Here is a 21,844-nt window from a genome sequence, read left to right as displayed (position 1 = left end):
AACTTATAACTAAGACAATATCTTCCACATTTTTGATCAGATAAAGGTTTCAATGGTACCGTTGTGAATTGGGTATTGCTATCCTTCCGTGGTGAGTCACTTGAAATTGCCCTCACAGTCCCAGAAATCTGTTAAGAGTTGAAAACCATTGAAAACTTTGGGAATTTCAGAGCGGAACACATTTTACGTATGCAGACGCTACAAATAAATCTATTGCAGGCCCCACCCACTGAATCTCCACAGATCTAGGTATTTCATGCTTTAAATTGTTGTCATTCTTAACAAGCTTTAGGAAATGTTCCGCAAGGCATTTAGGTTCCAGAACTGATCAAGAAAAGATTGGTATTGAAAATGTTTAACAATTTTTTTCCAAAATTTATCTGGTCTGATTTTTTAGGTTGGCTGAAGTAGAATGGAGACACAAAATCTCTTCATGAAGTTTCAAATATTCTTTATAGCAGTATATCGGTATGACTTCGCTGAACATGGAAGTTCTTCTAAATTGAATACAACCTTGTTCCTGCATTGTTAGATCTCCTGCCAAACATAATGAACAGAAGTTCTATTAAACAAGGTTATGTTAGGGATCATTCTTGTCTTGTTTGTGGAAAACAGAATGAATACAATTCCGCATTTATAGTTCACATGAGATCACATACTGGTGAGAAACCGTTTCAATGTGATTTTTGTGATAAAAGATTTCCTGGAAAATCCAGTTTAACTCGACACATGAGAACGCATACTGGAGAAAAACCATTGAAGTGTCCTGTGTGTGATAAGAGGTTTAGCCATAACCTTAATTTAACTCTGCACATAAAAACTCACAAGGGAGAAACCCCCTTCAAATGTGATATTTGTGATAAAAGGTTTTCCCAAAAAGGCAATAAAACTATACATATGGGAACCCATACTGGAGGTTTCAAATGTGATATTTGTGATAGAGTGGTTTCTGCAAAAAGCAGTTTAACTTTACACATGAGAACTCACACTGGAGAAAAGCCATTTAAATGTAATATTTGTGAGAAAAGGTTTAATCGGAGTCCTCATTTAACTGCACATTTAAGAACACATTCTGGTGAAAAACCCTACAAGTGTTCAGTATGTGAGAAAATGTTTTCTATAGAAAGCACTTTAATAAGACACATGAGAATCCATTCTGGAGAAACCCTATTCAAGTGTGATGTGTGTGCTAAAGGGTTTATTCAGATTCATCATCTTAAAAATCACATGAGAATTCATATATTGAGAAAAGAAAACCCCTGATTTTGGAGATTGGAGGTCCTGGACAATAATTTGAACACCTGTAAAATTGAGGAATAGATTTATCATGTTGTTAAATACTTCTGCCATCTGTGTTTTTGGAACTTATACGTGAGATTCTGATAATCTGATAATCAAGAAAATGCAAAAAATGCAGAAATTGGGGGGCGAACCAAATTTTTGGTGGAAATTCTCAAACAAAAACTATGTTATAAGTTCCCACTGGAAACCTGAATCATGTATAAGATGAGTCTTAATTTAAAATGTTTTCAATCTAGAAGCTGACGACTATTTCAGGAATAATTGCTTGAAATGTAAAACAATATACATTGCTTGTTATTAATTTTGTACTTTACACGACGCTCTTTTTGACTTTAAAGTTATACAAAGTTTTTTTATTGATTGAGTTGATTAGACTCATTTGTTAATTCATATCTTTATTTTTTCTTGCATTTTTTTCAGATGTTATGGTAGAATGATCGTAGCAGTAATATTAAGCATTTCTTTAATTCTAAGGGTAAGTTACTATTCTTCGTCTTCTATGTTCTTTTTATATTACATGGTCATATGATTCTAGTTCTATCTAGTTCTATCTAGTTCCATCTAGTTCCATCTAGTTCCATCTAGTTCCATCTAGTTCCATCTAGTTCCATCTAGTTCCATCTAGTTCCATCTAGTTCCATCTGGAATTCCATCTGGAATTCCATCTGGAATTTCCTGTCTCGAGAAATTGANATTCCATCTGGAATTCCATCTGGAATTCCATCTGGAATTCCATCTGGAATTCCATCTGGAATTCCATCTGGAATTACATCTGGAATTACATCTGGAATTACATCTGGAATTACATCTGGAATTACATCTGGAATTACATCTGTAATTACATCTGGAATTACATCTGGAATTACATCTGGAATTACATCTGGAATTACATCTGGAATTACATCTGGAATTACATCTGGAATTATATCTGGAATTACATCTCCACCCACCCAGACTAAAGTCAAATATATCAATTTTTCATATTGAATTAAATCTACTTTTGGTTTACAGAAGGTTGATACCTGCAGGGACATGATCAGTTTTATACGATCTACTCCAGTCCGAGTACAAACACTGGAGGATAATCTCTCCTCATTTTCGGCACAAAATCAACTAGATTAAACTCGAGAAACGGCCCAGACTGAAGGTTAGCAATTGTAAAAAAATTATCTAAAACCATACCTGGGAATTTGTGTTGGAAATTCGGTGGCTTAACTCGATATCCATTGGACATACTTTAAAGATGTCGGGATTAAATCCGGGAATATTGAAGCCTGAATCTACCGAGTTAAGCAGAAGATCCAACACAAAACTTTTGCCCTGTAAAAAGTGAAAGAATAATTTTTAGAAATCAGAAAATAGTGGAGGTTTGTTTCCATACTACCTACATTGGTATTCAGAAAGAAAGGAAATAATATATTCACACATTATATCAAAGAGAAAATTAAGAAAACAATTATTGACCGTTTTCTTTTACCACTTGGCAATATTTAAGGAAAATGTACGAGGAATCCCACAGCTATTGTTTACATAAAAGTGTACTGTATTTTCTGGAAGGAATCTTAGACTGAAATTTGTTTTTTATTCCTCCCAGAAACTATTTAGTAAATTCTTTTTTCTTAAACTTTAACAGGAAGGTTAGGAGGAGAANGAGGTTTGGTGAGATCGGAATGTTATTTGATTTAGTTCTATTCCGCTAAACCTAGAACTGCAGTAGCTCGAGACTTTCAATATTGTTTACATTTAACTGGTTGATTTAAATTAGACTAATAATTAATTTACGCTTAAATATCATCTTTCTCGAATTTAAGGAAAAGTTATTTTAGCCTACATTTCTATAAATAACACTATTATTTGGGTTCGCAGTGCTTTATAAAGATTTTAAGCTTAAATTTTTTATTTATTGAGAAAGCTAAGATTTGCTAAAGCTTAGGCGAGATTCTTTGAGACACAGAGAAAATTTAACTCGACAAACTAAATAACACACGTAGAGCCAAAATTATAGCGATTATAGTTAATTTATGAAATGTGTTTGCACAATTGTTTAATACACTTTAATTAACATTAGAAATAACAAATTTTTTGACACTGAAGAAATAAAAAAGTTTATTTCAAAATTATGTTTATTTAGATTTAAAGATTTATTCTAGAAATAAATATCCTAAATAATTTCAAGAAAATCCGGGAATCAATAAAATTGAGCATGAGCAATGTAAGAAAATTTTAGGATAATTTCTGTACATTCAAATTTCTAGTCTAAACAGTGACAGTATACATTTATATTGTACATTTGAACTACAGGGTTAAATTGAGGTTTTAGGGACTAATTTGAAAATTTAAAAAGAAATAATGAATCATTTGTAAAAATGTATAAGTATTTTCTTGCAGAAAATACTTGGTTTTTCGAGTATTATATGCGTATTTAAAGTTAAAGCTTGGAGATAATCCAATATTGTTTGGGACGCTCTGTACCTTAGTGTGTTTGATTTAGATAATTCATTACGGAGATGGGGGACTTTGAAACGAAACATTTGTTAATATTTTTCCTTTCTTCCTTAAAGGCTCAGTAATTTAACAACATCATGGAGCTCTGTACTTTCTCTTGATTTAACTCAACAATTCATTTCGTAGCTCAGTTATTCAGTTGTGCAATTTAGTAGTTAAATGAATAGTTCAATAGTTCAGTAGTTTGGTCGTTTAGTAGTTAAGTAGTTCAGTAGTTCAGTAGTTCAGAAGTTCAGTAGTTCAGTAGTTTGGTAGTTCAGTAGTTTGGTAGTTTAGTAGCTTAGTAGTTTAGTAGTTTAGTAGCTTAGTAGTTTGGTAGTTTAGTAGTTTAGTAGTTTAGTAGTTTTAGTAGTAAGTATAATAGTATAGTAGTATGCAGTAAAATAACATGGATAGATATAAACGTAGTTAATCTTTAATCATGTTACTTGGCTCATGTTTATCTAGGCATGCTCAGGTTAACAAATATGTGGATTGCTATGATATTTTCTACAATTATAGTAGTATAGTAGTATAGTAGTATAGTAGTATAGTAGTATATTAGTATAGTAATATAGTAGTATCTAGTAGTATAGTAGTTTAGTAGTTTATAAGTATAGTAGTATAGTAGTATAGTAGTATATTAGTATAGTAATATAGTAGTATCTAGAAGTATAGAAGTTTAGTAGTTTGGTAGTAGTAGTTTAGTAGTTTATAAGTATAGTAGTATAGTAGTATATATATGTATAGAAGTATGGTAGTTTGGTAGTATGGTAGCTTTGGTAGCTTTGTAGTTTGGTAGTTAGTTTGGTACTTTGGTAGTGACATAGTTTAGTTGTTACGTAGTTATGCTGTAACTTAGTTTCGTAGTTTTGTAGTTACATAGCTTTGTATTTACGTAGTGCAGTAGTGCAGTAGTGCAGTAGTTAAAATAATCTCTTTAACATTTGTTTTCTTTCAGAAAACTGAATCCTGAAAATCTGTTCTAATTAAAATGGAATACTCCGAGGTAAATAAACAGTAAGCCAACTCCACCCTCCCCCTGAAAAAAAATTCCACACACGCACAAGGGATAGAGCGGGATTTTCAATTAAAAATCTTTTATTTGATAACAAAATATCTTCTTTGATCAAATTAAAAGTTTTTTTATTTATAGAGAAAGGTTTCGGCAATATTTGCTGGACATTTTCGGGTCCCCAATAAACATGGGGATTTTGAGACGGTCTGCAAAATTTTTCAATTTTAGAAAAGGGCGGAAGTGATATAAAAAGAGTCAATAATTTCCTATCCTAATATCTGTGGGAGGGTGTCCCATGACAGTAGCAAGACAACTTGAAGGTCGTCTTAGAAACCTATTTTTTTTACAGTAGAATTGTAGAGATGCTTGTCACACAAAAAACCGTAGTTCTGCCATTTTCTGTCTTTGTCGCGCTGTCAATATTACCGGAAATATAAAGAATTTCGTTCAGATTTCGACAGTTTGGGTTTTATTTAATAATTGGAAATCTGAACGTTAAATTCTTAATATCTCCGGTTCAGACCATATTTTGAAAATTCCAGAACCAGGAGATTTTTGTTAATATTGTTTCTAGAATCATAATGTAATAGTATCGATTGACGAACGAATGCCGCAAATAATTTCAAAGATCTAAGACGACCTTCCAAGTCGTTTTGCTTCCGTCAAGTTTCATGGAACACCCTGTATGAACATGGAAGCCCGTGTTTTAAATTAAAAGGGATTCACAGTGTTCCTTAAGAGCAAAAAGGTTTAACTTGGTATTGCGGAGCAAATTCAACTTGTTTCTGGTTCTCATACATGAGGGTGATTGGAAACAAGTTTCCGAAAAATCATATCACTCCGTCCTGGTGAGATATTGAGGTTTTTTCAGACACACCCTGTACAACCGGAGACACATGTTACATGCTTAATCACTTTTTTCTGTTAAAGTTATTCCTTTAATTTCTTTTCCCAGACCTTTCTGCAAGTATTATCTTGTTCAGTATAAATTTTCATGAGCATCCTTCCAAAACTAAGGACAAAAAAGTTGTCATTAAACTTCCATGTTTACTGAAAAACACCCTGCATTTAAAATCTGGCTGAATCATTGTATGGTGTGAAATAAGAAAATAAATATAAGAAACATGTAATTGTAAAGCCTTTGTTTTGACTTGTTTATTGCAGCTTTATAACGTTTTTATTTCAAAGGGACTGTAACTGTAATTTCATGTGACTTCCCATGCAAAGATGACAATGACCTTTTTTACAATAGTACCCTAAACAGTCTCTTTAATAAATGCATGTAATGTTTAGTACAATGTTGATGGTGGGAATGGTGGAGATGAAACTGTGGGACATCTCCGTCAACGGTTAAACGTGATGCGAGAAATTGTTCAGGTGACATTTTAATCTTTTTAGTAAAACTTAATTTTTTTTTGAAGGCTGTTATCCATGAAATACCATGAAGTGCAGTGTTAAATAAAACGTCCCTTTTTATAGTTTTGGTCGTTACTGAAGTCTTATTTTTATGGGAAACCTGATATGTAACGAAGATCTTGAACAATATAGTATTTGAACTGTAGCTTTAAAGTTTCAAGTTACGCCTCTAAAGAGTGCAGTATACTAGTCACGTGATACAGACAGAGACACGTGACCACTATACTGCACTACCATTGGTGGGAGTTCTGGTGACGTAATACAGACTTTATAAATAATATTATCAATTATATCTATCAAAAATAAAAATAAAAATTATAAAATAATAATTGGTGAAAACCCAAGTTACAATTAGGTTCTCTCTGGGATATCTTTGCTTTCAGATTGATTTATTTGCTGAATATGATCTGTTTAAACCTACTATTTCTATACAAAATTGTATATATATGAATTTTTGTACGAATTTGACACCTTTTCATATAATTTTCTCGAGACAGGAACATCAAATATAACTTTCATTAATTCGCAATCAAGAGCTGAAGTGATTAGCTTTCAGCCTATACCCCCTTTCATTTTTCCTTTACAGTCACTTTAAGAATTAGCCTTGTAAACCCGGATTTTAAAAGTCATAAAATAATTATACATGCTTACGGTAAAGGCTCATTGATGTGTCTGTAATGCCTCTGCAAGGTGAACAATGACGACCGACAAGTTTATTTTGACATTTTTCTTGTTTTATTGAGTGAAAGTGTAAGCAATCAAAACTAAACCACATACTAGATATACACAGACTGTTCATAAGCTCTACCTGGATATGCCAACAAAAAACTATTTAAGATAAAAAGCTATAAAATTATGTAAAAGGGGTCAAATTGTGATCGAAAGTCACAGTTTTCTGAAATATTGACAGAACCGTTAAATCCACGTGATTCCCATGCAAAATGCTATGTCACTTCAAATAATCGAAAGAATTCGCCAAGTTATGTTCATCAATAAATTAGAGTTAACAATAATTTAATGATTTAAAAAAAATTGTTTTTTTTATAATTAATCTGTTTATTTTGGCTGAAATCAGGAAGAGGATAAGGATGGCAAAAAGAAAAAGAGAAGAAGAGGAAAGTGTATGGATACAATTATAGATGGAAGGTAAAGATGGACCTAACGTATTTCAAACTTACAACAGAAAATATTTTAAATAAAATAAATGTTGAAAGAACTATACTAGGCTTTCAGGGCGTTTAGATTTTAACTTTGTTGCGCAATATGCAGCATTATATCTTCTAGATGGTCAAACTTTAAAAACTATAATTTCTAGGATTTAACGAATTTTTTTCGTTAATTTTAGAAATAAATTTTATTAAGGAAATTTTTTAATTTCTCCATAAACCTTCCCTTGGGTCCTGTGATGATGCGAGGCCCCACACAAAATTTGGGCCGGATTTTTCATTGTAAACTAGCAAACAAATCAATCGACCAGTATATATTAGGGTACCCCAATAAAAGACCAAATTGGGATATTTGTATGATGCCTTCTCTATAAAGCTATTTAACCTACAGTATAGTTTCAATAACAATAATAAGAAAATATATTTTAGATATTTAAGCCACGGTATAGTAATAATAATAATAATCAGATTTGGAAAAGCCAAAAATCTGACTGTTTTATTCTAGTTTAATGGGGGCTGTCCTGGCTGTGTGTTTAGCTATGGTTCTCGGTGCAAGCTTTTTTGCTTACAAGAACCTTTACTTTGCAGGTCAAACATTTACTTTAAGGGATCCTTCATGCTTTGATGGCAATGTCCGATTCACAGCAGTACCCTTAACATCTTTGCCAGATTAAGATACAGGGTTACCCACAAAGGATGAGACTGTAAAGACGACCCAACACTCTAAAAATATGACGATTTGAAGCTTGATATTTGGTTTCTGCATTTAATTGAGTATTTTAATGGGTTTCTAAATGATCAAGCACAGAAATATGTCAGTTTTAGCCTGCAAGAAAGCCGAAATGCAAGAAAACAGACTAAACAAATTCCGAACAATCGTCTCTAAAGTGAAAAGTCTCATCCTTTTTGGGTAACCCTGTATATAAATTAGATATCAATGTTGATAATTTGAGAACTAATTATTTTCAAGTGTGATTTCTTTTCAAAAATTACTTGCGCATTTTTACAGAAGGAAAACATAGGAACTATCTGATTTAATCACTTTTCAATCAAGAAAAATGACAAAATCAGATAAAGGTTTCTAAGGTACCATTTGTTAATCGGACATTACCATCTTTGCATGGAGATTGGAGGGTCACGTTGTCAACAATTGATAAATAAGCAGAAATTTATGAAATGTACATTTTACAGCATATGCAGGCTTAAATTTAAATGTCAGTACAATGTTTAGAAACCCCCGCGTAATTTAAGGGAAGCAGATAAAATATAATATTATGTTGCAGTTATGAAGAAGTGGTATCCTGAAACCTACAAAGCTTGAGCGAAGAACGGATGAAATGTCGTCTTTGTTGACAGAGTTTTTGGTTAAAAAAAAAGACAATATTATTTAAACATGTTGCCAAATTAGTAAAAGCTCAATTTTATGGAAAAGATCTTTGAGGTTTTACATTTTCTTTTTAATGGTTCTTCCGAACAGCTCTTTTTTCTTCCATTTGTGGTTAATGTTTTATTAATTGATTTATGATCAAGGTGTTTCAATAAACATGGGAATTAAGAGAATGAAGACATAAAAATCGTCTATTACAAATTACGATCACAAATTTTACACCGTCAATAGCTGCAATTGTATACCGTAAAGTTAACACAGCTGTGTAGTTGCCTAAAATCAAATGAACCTGGGGTTTTCAGTGAGTAGAATTAAATACTCGTTATTAAATTTCTGAAAATTTAGCCGATTTTTGGGAATCTGACTCGTGTGTTTTCAATCAATTTTATAGGCAGACTGCATTTTTGAAATTCCACATTGATCATAGACTATTTAAAGTCCCATGTTATCCTAGAACTCGTTGTTTAACACTAATTGTTTTGTACAGTGAAACTCATTAATATGAATACATCAGAAGAATGTTTAAAATGTCGTCTTTATCAATGTTCATCAGTATAGGCCGCTGAGAGTTGTATGAAATGTAGCGCCCAATTCTATCTATTATTTTGTATTTCAGGGCTATTTATTTTTCTTTACAAAAATACATTCAGGAAACTTTCATTCCCGATAAAAACTTTGACACTCACACAGAAACTGTGATTATGTTTTAGTAAACTTTGACAGCTTGGGAAAATACAGCTGACAGCTTCAAATTCAAATTCAAGGCGACATTATATAAATTCTTCCGATGTATTCATATTAATGAGTTTAACTGTATGAATTGAATACATAATTATATTAAATTGTAAACCCCTTCTACATAGGTAATAAATTTTAAAAGTGGCTTGAGTTACATGGAGTGGTTGGCGTTTATATTAATACAAAGAAGTTAAAAGTACCAAGTATTTGTTTCCACGTTGTAAGTGTATTCATGCTGCTAAAAAGCTCTAAAGTTCGTCAAATTTTCGAGTTATAGGTCGTCTTCTTTCTGGGTTAACCTGTATTGATATAGAGTAGCTGAAAACGTATTCATGTTGGGTTCAAAGTTTTAGGAAAGTGCCCGGATGAGGCTGTTAAAATCAGTGAAAACAACAATCTTTAGAAATATTTTATTCATTAACAGTGTTTCAATCTAGATAAAATCTTCAATGTGCACGATTTGAGCATTTATCACAGATGCTTTGCGGATTTCTAATATATGTTCAATTTCAAATCTAATCTTGTTGTGAATCTATGTACAGGGCCGTATAGGGGTGTGAACTTTTAGCGCGATTTCTTAGTTTACCCTCTAGCGGTCGCTATTCACCCACCCTCCAGAGGTCGCTACTCGCTATTAACCCCCTTAGAAGATCGGGATTAATAAAAAACAAGAGTTTCACATTAATTACTTTTGAAATAATAACTTAAAATGGACAAAATGTTTATTGTTACTAGAAAACGAATACAAATGGAAGATTAATATATTAGGCTTATGATCAGGGGGCCTGGGGTTCTCCCCCCCCCCATACGCGTTTGATAAAGTAACTCTGTTATTTTTTTTGGGGTCAGATAATAACTCAGGAACCACTTGACTAATTTGTCCAAAATATTGATTAGGGAACTCGGACGTACTACGTGAATGTTCTCAGCGTGGTTTAAAAAATTCTAAGTTTAGTTGACTGACTCCAGAGAAAGCTGGGTCCCCAAACTAGTATTCAATAAAGTCGATCTTGGTATTTTAAAAAAGTCCTAATTGCACTCAACATTTAATTTGAGAATCTTGTTTTTATGTCGACATTTATGCATAATTTCATGTCTCTCATTCAATCTTCTATCTTTGAGAGTGCTTTCTCAATTAGACAGACACACTTAAAACAGAAGCGAATCAATTCTTGCATTAAGAAAACTACGATATATTCATTTATCTATTGTTATTGTTTACAAGAAAGAAAATGCTCGAATTAGAAACCAAACTCGAGGATCACAAAGTTAATATTTTTAACCCAAAAATACATATTTTTACCCCTGCCCCTTCCTAACGTAAATAAGCGTTATGGGTTTGGCTTAGAATAGGAGCATGGTTTCAGTGATAGCACTTGCTGCATTAATATATCATGTACTGGGTGTCCCAAGAAACATGACAGGTGAGGGACGACTTGAAGGTTAGTTGGTAGGTTTATTAGTTAGTTAGTTGGTTGGTTGGTTAGTTAGTTAGTTAGTTAGTTAGTTAGTTAGTTAGTTAGTTAGTAAGTTAGTTAGTAAGTTCGTTGGTTGGTTGGTTGGTTGGTTGGTTGGTTGGTTGGCTGGTTGGTTGGTAGTTTTAGTTAGTTAGTTACACTTCATTACTTACTGGCACACTATACAGGAATACAGGGGCCAACAGATAGACAGATTCTAGATATATATAGATAAATAATAGATGAATACAATTGATAGACAGATACTAGATATATACAGATAAATAAGAGATAAATGCAATAGATAGATAGATAATAGTTCGTGGATCCATATATATATTTGTGCATTATCTTAAACAAATAACTTTAGGTTAAAGGGTGGAAGTAGTTGGATAGGTGAAAAGATAGATAGATGGAAAGATAGAAATGACGAAGAGTTGGATAGAAAAATTAATAGATTGATAGAAGGAAAGATGGGTAGATGGATAGATGTATACATGAATGACAATACAGATAGAACACCATATGTCGTCTTTTCAAAATTTACGGGGTTTTACGTTCACAATAACCCTGAGGCAGAGACCCAAAGGAGTTACGCGCATGATCTCTCTCTCTGTCTTGTAATTCAACACTGCCTGCGCGGAACTCCATAGCCAGGCGCGTACACAGGATTTTAGCCAGGGGGGGGGGGGGAAAAAATCCCCAAAAAAGCCCAATTTTTTGGGGTGAACAACCTTATTTATTCTAAAATTTATTCCTTTGCTTGAAAAACTAACTTTAACTTTTTAACTTTATAAATTTATAAATTTATCACTTAACTCCATCACAGCTAACTAAATCAATAATCACAGCTTCATTAAAAATCATATTTTCACTGATAAACGAAATTTCTTCTGATATTTGTAGATAGAATTTTACTCCATCTACATATTCACCAACTCTTTTTTAAGCTTCAATTTTCTTGGATTTGCTTACACAAACATTTCAATGATTTTCTCAGTAGTGAGCCATAAGTGCAAGATCGTTAGGTCTGCTCTCCGTCATAGTTGTGTAACGAAGTATTATTCTCTTTAGAAGGCTAAAACTTCTCTTTCCTTCATTCAATGTTATGTCATCATTGCATAAATTGGAACTTGAAATAACGCTTATTATCTCTTTATGAAAATAAAAAAATTGAGTCTTTCCCACAAACTCTGATTTTCTAATCACTATATCTTTGGAACCAAATGTTGTAGACATAGATCAATAAATAAACATAGATAGCTTATGTACGCAAAATCACCAAGAATTTTACAGTCCGTGAACTTATACTTCTTGGGGTCAAAGTGTACTTCAATGATAAGTGGGGTGGTTTGGTGTTTTTATTATTAAACCACTCAGGAGTGAATTTTATTTTGAGAATATCAAATTATGGGGGGGGGGGGGGTTGAGGTAGAACATTTAAGAGTCATAGCTCAATTATTTTTAAGTTCTGAGGTATTTTTGATTTTTCCTTGACAACTCCGGCTCTGTAAAAAATGGCTCTTTTCTAAAAGTCAAGAAGTGTCAGGTTGATTTTTTCAAAAATGAGAAACCTATTTGATAAAAAATTTTGCTCTCTCCATAGAGTTTTTGCCAAAAACTCAAATTCATGTCGTTTTAAATATCAAAGACTATTAGGTTGTAAAGATATACGGCTTAAAAATCAGTCAAAGTGGCAAAGTTTCATAAATGATAAAAACCGTCTATAAACCTAGATTTAAAAACTTTGTGCATAATGACATCAAACTTTTATTGATAAAAAAATTTAGTCTACAATCACAATCACTGGTTTTGAAAAAGAATAATCTTGCTAAGCAAACGATCGGAGAGCTGGAAGANATTTTTCATAGATATTCCTAGTTAATATCTATATATATCTATATAATAGGAATATCTTTAAAACATCTCTGTACATTTATATCTTTCAAGATGAAAAATGTCGTCTTATGGGCAATCTATCTTTATCTATGGTTGTAGACCTTAGATATTTCAAACTATGAATTCTGTTAGATCAAATATTCTGAATATGAAATATCAAAGGTTTACATCAGATTCCAAAGGTATATATTTGAGTTTGTGCCAAAGACTCAATTCCTTTATAAATTGACTGTAAGAAAAAATAGAAAAATAGAAAATAGAATACCTTTATTACATCTTCCATCATGTTATAAGGATCTAATATGTCGAGGTCTTGTTTTTGCAAAAGTTTTAGTTTGAAGTATCTTAAAAGTTTGTGTTAACAGTGAATTTAGACAAATCCTTAGTCTTTATCATTGTCAGGTTTTACTTTTTAAATTTGTTTTCTTTTAATTTTGTATTTTCCAGGGGGGGGCAGGGGCCCCCCCTGGAACTCCCAGGGGGGGGCAAGAGGACTACTGCCCCCCCCCTATGTACGCCACTGCCTATCATATAACTATACTGACATTTGAACATACCTGTTTCTTTTGTAAAATCAATAATCTGTCTTCAAGTCTTGAGCTAAAAGTCTAAAAGTCCGCATCAAAATTTCAAACCGGTTTTGAACCAGTTTTGGGCGTGCGCTTGTTTTAAATTTGATTCGCTGGTGTCAACTTGAAACTGGACTGGCGGCTCGGTCCGGGGATCAAATTTGATGTGATCCAAATTGTATTTATAACTGGGATCACGGCTGGATCCATGCAAATTTGAAACTAGCGAAAAACAAATGAATATAAATATATATGGGGGTTTTGACAATGAATAAAAATCCGCAAAATTTTGAGTTCTACACGAAGAAAAAATGGCCGCTTTTAAAGCTAAACATGTTGCTAGAAGAGAGGCACGAAGTGCCCTAAATGCATAGAAGCTCCCTGAAAGCCTAGTTTAAAATATTTTGGTAAAACAGTAGAAAAATATATGCCCAGGACTAAATAGTCAGGCAGTCAAGCACAGTAGAACTAGATTATATCTTCTACAGATTAGATTTATTCTAAATTCGTGAACTTAAACTCCAGGGGTAGACAGACATGGACAATCTTACAGACATGGACAACCTAAAAGACAGAAATATAGTCATACATAGACAATTTAACAGACATAAAGATGAACAGACCTAAATATAAACAGACAGAAATATTAAAATACATTAACAATTTAACACACATTAAATATAGACATACAAAGGAAATTTAAAAGACAGAAATATAAGCATACATAGACAATTAGCAGACAGAAATATAGACATGCATGGATAATTTAACAGACAATATAGACAGACACAGATAATTTAACATACAAAAAGAAAGACAGACAAACAATTTAACAGACAGACATGGACACCCTAACAGACAGAGAGATAGACAGACATGGAAATTCTAGCATTCAGAAGGATAGTCAGACATGAACATTCTAACAAACAGAAAGATAGACAGACATGAACAATCAAAGAAAGATCGGAATTAACATCTTATTTATCAAAAAAAAAGATAATTATTTTTCAAATTCTATTTTTAATTCGTGTTTTCAATTTTATTTTCAACTGTTCACATTATTATTTAATACTTGTACATAGGGTTGTTAATCGTTTTTGAAAACGATCGTTAAACGATCGTTTTTTGTTTCGTTTTCAGAAACGATCGTTTCGTTTTCGGAAAAAAACGATCGTTNAATTCAGAAAAAAATACTAATTTTACTGTTAGGTTTATCATTTGTTAAACAACAGTTATGTGAGCGGGGGAAAGCAGGCGGCCTTGAGCCACACCATTTTTCCCTGCAGTGCCATATATTAGCTTTTTTTGTCTTCCGGCAGCCATGAGCCACAACCGTAAGGTCGTCCATGCCACAGCATTTGAGTCTTCCGGCAGTTATTACATTTAAATAACAAATTTAGTGCATTGAAATTATTATCAGTTTTATTGTGACGGCAAATTAAAAGATTCTAAATGTTTTAAATCCTTTCACATCAAATACTGCAGATTTCGGATATTTGAAATTAGGTTAGATACACTTCATTCAGATCACAGGGTGAAACAAAAACATTTGAAAATTGGAATTAATATCCTCTGATCTTACATGCAACGCAATTGGCTATTTATAACGACCTCAGAAATCGAAGGCAATCGAAAGTTTTCATCATTTTTCCAAATCAATAAATTTGTGAGAAAAAAACGTTATAAAAATTTAATATTGGGATTTTTTACGCTTAGGCTTTTAAGTCTAAGCAGTAATAATGTCTTCGATATCTAATGCGAAAAGGTTTTATTAATTTTTTTCTTTTCAATTTGCGTATCATTTTTTAACTTCAAATGTCAATAAAGAAAAATGTCGTAAAGATTTGTCTATTTTGTCCCCCTGTCTGTATTTTAGTTCCACATTAAACCTATGTTTAGGAGAATTTAATTTTTACAAGTGTGTTAAACTTACAAAATGGTTAAAATAAAGGGATAGTAACATAGAGAATAGAATATATATTAGAGGGGAATTTAGAGATTCTCTCGTTATGACTTTTTCAGTCCCTTTCAGCCTGAAAGGGAGTTCAAAGTGTACAAATCATATAAATGTTCACAAATTATATGCAGTAGAGTACATTAATACACTATGTTCCCTACACTAATCATTTCAATTTCGAATTTTTTAATGCTGTTAAATAAACTTTATAATGAATTAGGTGAATAAAAACATCATTTGATTTATAGTTATAACGGAAAATCATCGTGAAAGGCATAGAGTCTATGTGAAATGATCATTGGTCAATTATGAAACCAGCCTATTTCATAATTTGGTTTTCTTTTAACAATAATTTTAGATTTTCTAAAAAATGATATTCCAGGGCCCAAGGTTATATAGCATAAATATGTGAAGTACACCTGCAGTATGGAAACAGTACAACAAAATGGCCGTTTTACACTTTTTTCTAGTAAATTCCCCTCTTATATATATTCTATTCTCTTTGGATAGTAAACATAATTTCATTTAACCCTCCATTTCCGTCCGATTCTCAACGGATATCATTTAAACCTTTGTCTGGTCATTGATTAAGGATGCAATATTCTTATTTTTTGGCTGAAAATTTGATTATTTTCTTTTGTGGGTTCTCTTTCTAAATGACTTTTAAGTTAAAACAAAGATTACGTCTTCAGTCACTTTAAGTTTAAATACAGAACACCAAACATTACATCTGCTGGAATGAAACCAAGGAGTATGGATTATACCAGGGTTATAATGCAAGGAAAGTTATTTNGGACTTTACGCAATTTATAATTCGGAATTTTGAATTAATGGGCTTTTAAAAAATTTGATTGTTAATGAACATGCGATGAACTGCATACCTGGGATCATTACTCCACACCCTAGGATCTTTACTCCACACCCTAGGATCTTTACTCCAAACCCTAGGATCATTACTCCAAACCCTGGGATCTTTACTCCAATCCCTGGGATCATTACTCCAAACCCTAGGATCTTTACTTCAAACCCTGGAATCATTACTCCAAACCCTAGTATCTTTACTCCACACCCTAGGATCTTTACTCCAAACCCTAGGATCTTTACTCAAAACCCTAGGATCATTACTCAAAACCCTAGGGTCATTACTCCAAACCCTAGGTTCTAATCTCCATACTCTAGGATCATTACTCCAAACCCAACGATCATTATTCTAAACCCTAGGATCATTACTCCACACCCTAGGATCATTACTCCTAACCCTGTAATAATTACTCCAAACCCTGGGATCATTACTCCAAAATCTAGGATCATTTCTCCAAACCCTATGATCTTTACTCCAAACCCTACGATCATCACTCCAAACCCCGGATCGTTACTCCACACCCTAGGATCATTACTTCACACCCTAGGATCTTTACTCAAAACTCTACGATCATTACTCCAAACCCTGGATTGTTACTCCACACCCTAGGATCATTACTTCACACCCTAGGATCATTATTCTAACCCTTGGGATTATTATCTCCTGGATTACCTCTGGTAAATGTGGAATACACCCAGGATGAGACTTCTGAGACGATTCTTCTGAAGTTTACTGTCTGTGTCTTTATAATTTCGACTTGCAAATGCAAGCTTGTTTCTTTCTTTGCCCAATCATTAAATAAACCCTTCAAAGATTATATATAAGGCAGAAGACTTAATTTACCCTTGGAATCATCATACTTTATTAGTTTCAGGTCGTCTTCACAGTGTCATTCTTTGTGGGTTTCCCTGTATATCTTCGTTTTTATAACTTAAAAATTGCTTAATTCTAATACTTGATAATATTTATTTGAATTGATTAGGTTGATCAATGGTTCAGCTTCATTTGAATTGATTATGTTAATCAATACTTCAGCTTTATTTGAATTGATTATGTTAATCAATACTTCAGCTTTATTTGAACTTATTAGGTTGATCAATGGTTCAGCTTCATTTAAATTGATTATGCTAATCAATGCTTCAGCTTTATTTGAATTGATTGTGTTGATCAATGGTTCAGCTTCATTTGAATTGCTTAGGTTGATCAATGCTTCAGTACTTACTTTAATTGATAATATTAATCAATAGTTCAGTTGAATTAATTAAATCAATTAATGGTTTATATCTTATTAGAATTGAATCGTTGAAAAATGACAGGAGAGAGAGGGGGGGGGGTTAAAGAGTCTTATACTAGGACTGAAGGCTTAATCGGCAAGGGCGTATGTAAACAGGAAATAAATTTTACATGATCCCTGGCCCTTTGATAAATGGATTTACGAGTAGTTGTATCTGAGCAGATTCTGAGAAACCTCTTGAGATTTAAATCTGGACTTATCTACTCAATAAAGATTATGGAGTACACAATAACTTGATTACGGTTAAGCACTTAGAATGGTGGCCAGTATGGTTTCGTAGATTAAATCTAATATAGTAGAAATAGGGAGATACCTTGCTTATACATTCCCTATACCTTCCTTTTACCTTCCCTATACCTTCCCTATACCTTCCCTATACCTTCCCTATACCTTCCCTATACCTTCCCTATACCTTCCCTATACCTTCCCTATACCTTCCCTATACCTTCCCTATACCTTCCCTATGGTATTTTTTCCCCTGTTCCTGTGCTTATTTCAATTTTTAAATTATCCACCACTCAGATATGAATTCATAACTTAAAGTTTCTTCAGCATGGGTCGCACCCAGCTCTGTAAAGCATCTAGGAGGTAGGGTTTCCACCGGAATTCCGGGTTAAAGTTTAAATTTTTTCCATTTCCATTAGAGAAAAGGTTCCGTAATTCCGGAATTCAGAATCAATTCCGGAACAACTTTGTATCCATAAATCGGAAATTTCCGGAACCCTGTTTCGTAATTGCAAAACATTCTGGAATATTGTTCCGGAAAATTACGGTTTACGGAAAATCGTTCCGGAATTTTCCGTGAAATGTTCCGGAAAACGTTAAAAACATTTAAAACTTATGTAAAAGATAAACCTGTCAGTAATATTATCTAGATGATAATAGAATGTGTGCCTGATTTAACTGAAATTTACTATACTGGGAATTATCCTAAAATATAAATTCTGGCTGTCTTGTCTTAAAGTAATTTAATCTACAGAAAACTGTGGAATATGAAGACGACATATATAGCAGTCTATTTGATGTTGTTACAAAGCAAATAGTTTAAATAGTAACTTATACAATCACTTTTTAAATTACATTTGTCTGTATACAGTATACACTTCACAATAGCCGTATCTCAAGTTCATTGAACTATTTAAAGTCATAACTTTAGTCTAAAAGTCGTCCTCCTATTCCAGAGTTTTCTGGTTCTCACACTATTTATATACTAAATAATAAACGTTAAAACAGCTCAACCGATCCGAGCCCAAAATTTGTGAAGCATCTCATATGGCCCAAGGGAAGGTTTAAAACTGATCGGAGTTGAAAAATTTCTGCCCGAAACATTCTCAAAATTTATTATTTTTTTCAAATTCACCAATATAAAGCCTTGTTTTTATAAATTCTTATTCATATGGTTCATTTTATCCTATTCGGATCAAATACGGAGGAGGGAGGGAGGGCCGGAGGGGCTAGCCTATCCGATGAGCCTCTTGAAAAATAAAAAACTAATTTGTCAAAAAATATTAAGGGGAAAGTGATAGAGAAAAAGTCATGATGAACTACAGTCATAACCAGAAAACTTCAAATAGTAAGACGACTTTATAGAAATACGCAAGTAAAGCAAATAATTTTACTAGACACTTATAAAATCACAAATCAAGTGAAATGGATCTGTTTACACTGTACAATTTCTGTTTCCCGTGCTCATTGGACTATCTAAAGTCATAATTTCAGTTTAAAAGTCGTCTTCCTATTCCAGAGTTTTCTGGTTATTACTATATAGTAAAATATTTGTGAATATAAAGGCATTTTAATTACAGAATTAATAAAATTATAGATGGCATTTCCTGAAAATGAAAATGTTTTAAAGTTTTTAAAAGAAGTTGAACCGGTCTCATCCTTGGGGACACCTCCCTGCGTGGAAACACCTCCCCTTAAAGTTTTCCAAAATCGAATATTTTCCGGAATAATGGAAACCCTAGGAAGTAGACAGACGTATTCTTTCTTGGGTTCAGAATGGTTCCGCCATTTATTTTCAAAAGTTTTTTATGGTTTTAAATTTATAACAGCTTAACATAATATGTTTTTACGGGTTCTAATTGAAAATTAGAAACTCAAACCATAACTTAAAATAAACAAAATCTGGAAAGCATTTTTACAGTTACATATTTTCTACCATGCCAGAAGAAACTTTAGGTACCCTCCAATTATAATATAAATGTTATAATTTTAAATTTTAAGGTTTTCTTTAAAGTTGACTAGATGGTTAGGTTTCAATCCTTTTAAGATAACTAGAGGTTAGGTTTCAGTCCCTTTAAGATAACTAGAGGTTAGGTTTCAGTCCCTTTAATATAACTAAATGTCAGTTTTCAGTCCCTTTAATATAACTAGAGGATAGATTTCAGTCTTTTTAAGATAACTAAATTTCAGGTTTCAGACCCTTTAAGATAACTAAATGTCAGGTTTCAGTCCCTTTAAGATAACTAGTGGTTAGGTTTCAGTCCCTTTAAGATAACTAGAGGTTAGGTTTCAGTCCCTTTAAGATAACTAAATGTAAGGTTTCAGTCCCTTTAAGATAACTAGTGGTTAGGTTTCAGTCCCTTCAAGATAACTAGAGGTTAGGTTTCAGTCCCTTTAAGATAACTAAATGTTAGGTTTTAGTCCTATTAAGATAACAGTGGTTGGGTTTCAGTCCCTTTAAGATAACAAGAGGTTAGGTTTCAGTCCCTTTAAGATAACTAGTGGTTAGGTTTCAGTGCCTTTAAGATATATAGTGGTCAGGTTTCAGTCCCTTTAAGATAACTTGAGATTAGGTTTCAGTCCCTTAAGATAACTAAAGGTCAGGTTTCAGTCCCTTTAAGATAACTAGAGGTTAGGTTTGAGTCCCTTTAGGATAACTAGTTGTTTGGTTTCAGCCCCTTTAAGATAACTACTGGTTAGGTTTCAGCCTCTTTAAGATAACTATAATATCTAGAAGATAGGTTTCAGTCCCTTTAAGATAACTAGTGGTTTGGTTTCAGCCCCTTCAATTACAATGTTGAATTATGCTAAGGAAAAAGTTGGAATAATGATGACTGTGCCGAGATCATCAGATGATAATTATACCAAACTAATTATTCCTAGAAATGCATTATCATGATCCAAGTTTAAAATACAGATCATGTATATATATGTGTGTATATATATATCTATTTATATATTACAAATAAACGCCAAAAGGCTGAACCGATGGTGCCCAAATATTTTTAGAACCTCACATAAACTTAAAAATTAAATTTAGAATTTAGATTTTTTAAAAGTGTGAAAATCTCCAAACGAGAAAATGGGGTTTAATCTTAAAAGGTCTAGTTTTTTTTAACTCTCTTTAACTTAAAGGGAATGTAAGGGAAATTTATTATGACCCTCCGGCCTCCCTGCAAAGATTGCAATGTTGATTCACAATGGTACCCCCTGAAAAGCTTTGCCTTATCAAGTATAGAATTAGATATTAATATGTATATAATTTAGAATACTGATTATTTTCAATTGCGGTTTTTCTTCAAAAGTGACTTGCGCATTTCTACGGCAGGAAAATATACAGAAATTAACAGATTATAAAACATTTTACAATCTAGAACTAGAAAAACAACAATATCTCCCATATTATTGATCAGATAAAGGTTTCAAGGGTACTGTTGTAAATCAGGCATTGCCATCTTTACATGAAGGCTCACTTGAAATTACGCTTACAGTCCTATTAAAGGACTTTTATCTATTTAGTTTAAACTTGATAGCCCTGGTTTTCCTACCAACCAACTATAGAACCACCTTAAATATTTTGTACCGGGTCGCCTAGGCAATCCTACGAGTACGACCCAACTCGACGCAACGGTATTTAAAGTTTACACACTTTGCGTCAGTTGTAAACCAACCTTTAAGGAGTGAGAACGTCTCCATGTTCTGAATTAAACCATGTGAATCATGTTACTGCTACTTTTCTACTCCGTGTTAATATCTGCCGTACACTGTACAGATAAACAAGTACACAAGCAGTACAGTTGTGGTGAAACACTGCGGCTAGAATGTGAAGCGGAGAAGATAATATCTGTTGTACGAGCAAACTATGGAAGATTCTCAATATCTGTTTGTAACCCAAAGGGGTTAACCAATATTTCTACGCATTGTACATCATACAGTACAGTTAACCTTGTACAAAACATGTAAGTAAATAATTGTGATTTTATGAGTTTTAATTTTAAAATTCTAAATAGTTGTTAAAAATGAACAAGAGGGATTTCTTTTAAGTGCCATGCCATGACCCCCCTCCTGCC

The 21,844-nt window shown here is 32.8% G+C and overlaps 1 protein-coding gene across 1 annotated transcript; it reads left to right on the top strand.

The window, feature by feature from the left end:
- Window positions 1–372: 372 nt before the first annotated feature.
- Window positions 373–7,312, top strand: LOC111715895 (zinc finger protein 468). The gene is made up of 5 exons (XM_023491293.1): window positions 373–1,777; window positions 2,314–2,449; window positions 4,748–4,795; window positions 6,098–6,181; window positions 7,296–7,312. The coding sequence occupies exon 1, from the start codon at window positions 550–552 to the stop codon at window positions 1,261–1,263; it is 714 nt and encodes a 237-aa protein (XP_023347061.1). The 5' UTR covers window positions 373–549; the 3' UTR covers window positions 1,264–1,777; window positions 2,314–2,449; window positions 4,748–4,795; window positions 6,098–6,181; window positions 7,296–7,312.
- The last annotated feature ends 14,532 nt before the right edge of the window (window positions 7,313–21,844 follow it).

The sequence above is a fragment of the Eurytemora carolleeae genome, unplaced genomic scaffold (genome assembly GCF_000591075.1).
Source record: "Eurytemora carolleeae unplaced genomic scaffold, Eaff_2.0 scaffold1795, whole genome shotgun sequence".
Taxonomy (NCBI): domain Eukaryota; kingdom Metazoa; phylum Arthropoda; class Copepoda; order Calanoida; family Temoridae; genus Eurytemora; species Eurytemora carolleeae.
Note: the sequence above shows the minus strand (reverse complement) of the source record. Positions and strands in the feature narration are given on the sequence as shown.

Coding starts and splice junctions, on each gene's coding strand:
- LOC111715895 (XM_023491293.1), top strand. CDS start 550: ATGAACAGAAGTTCTATTAAACAAGGTTATGTTAGGGATCATTCTTGT.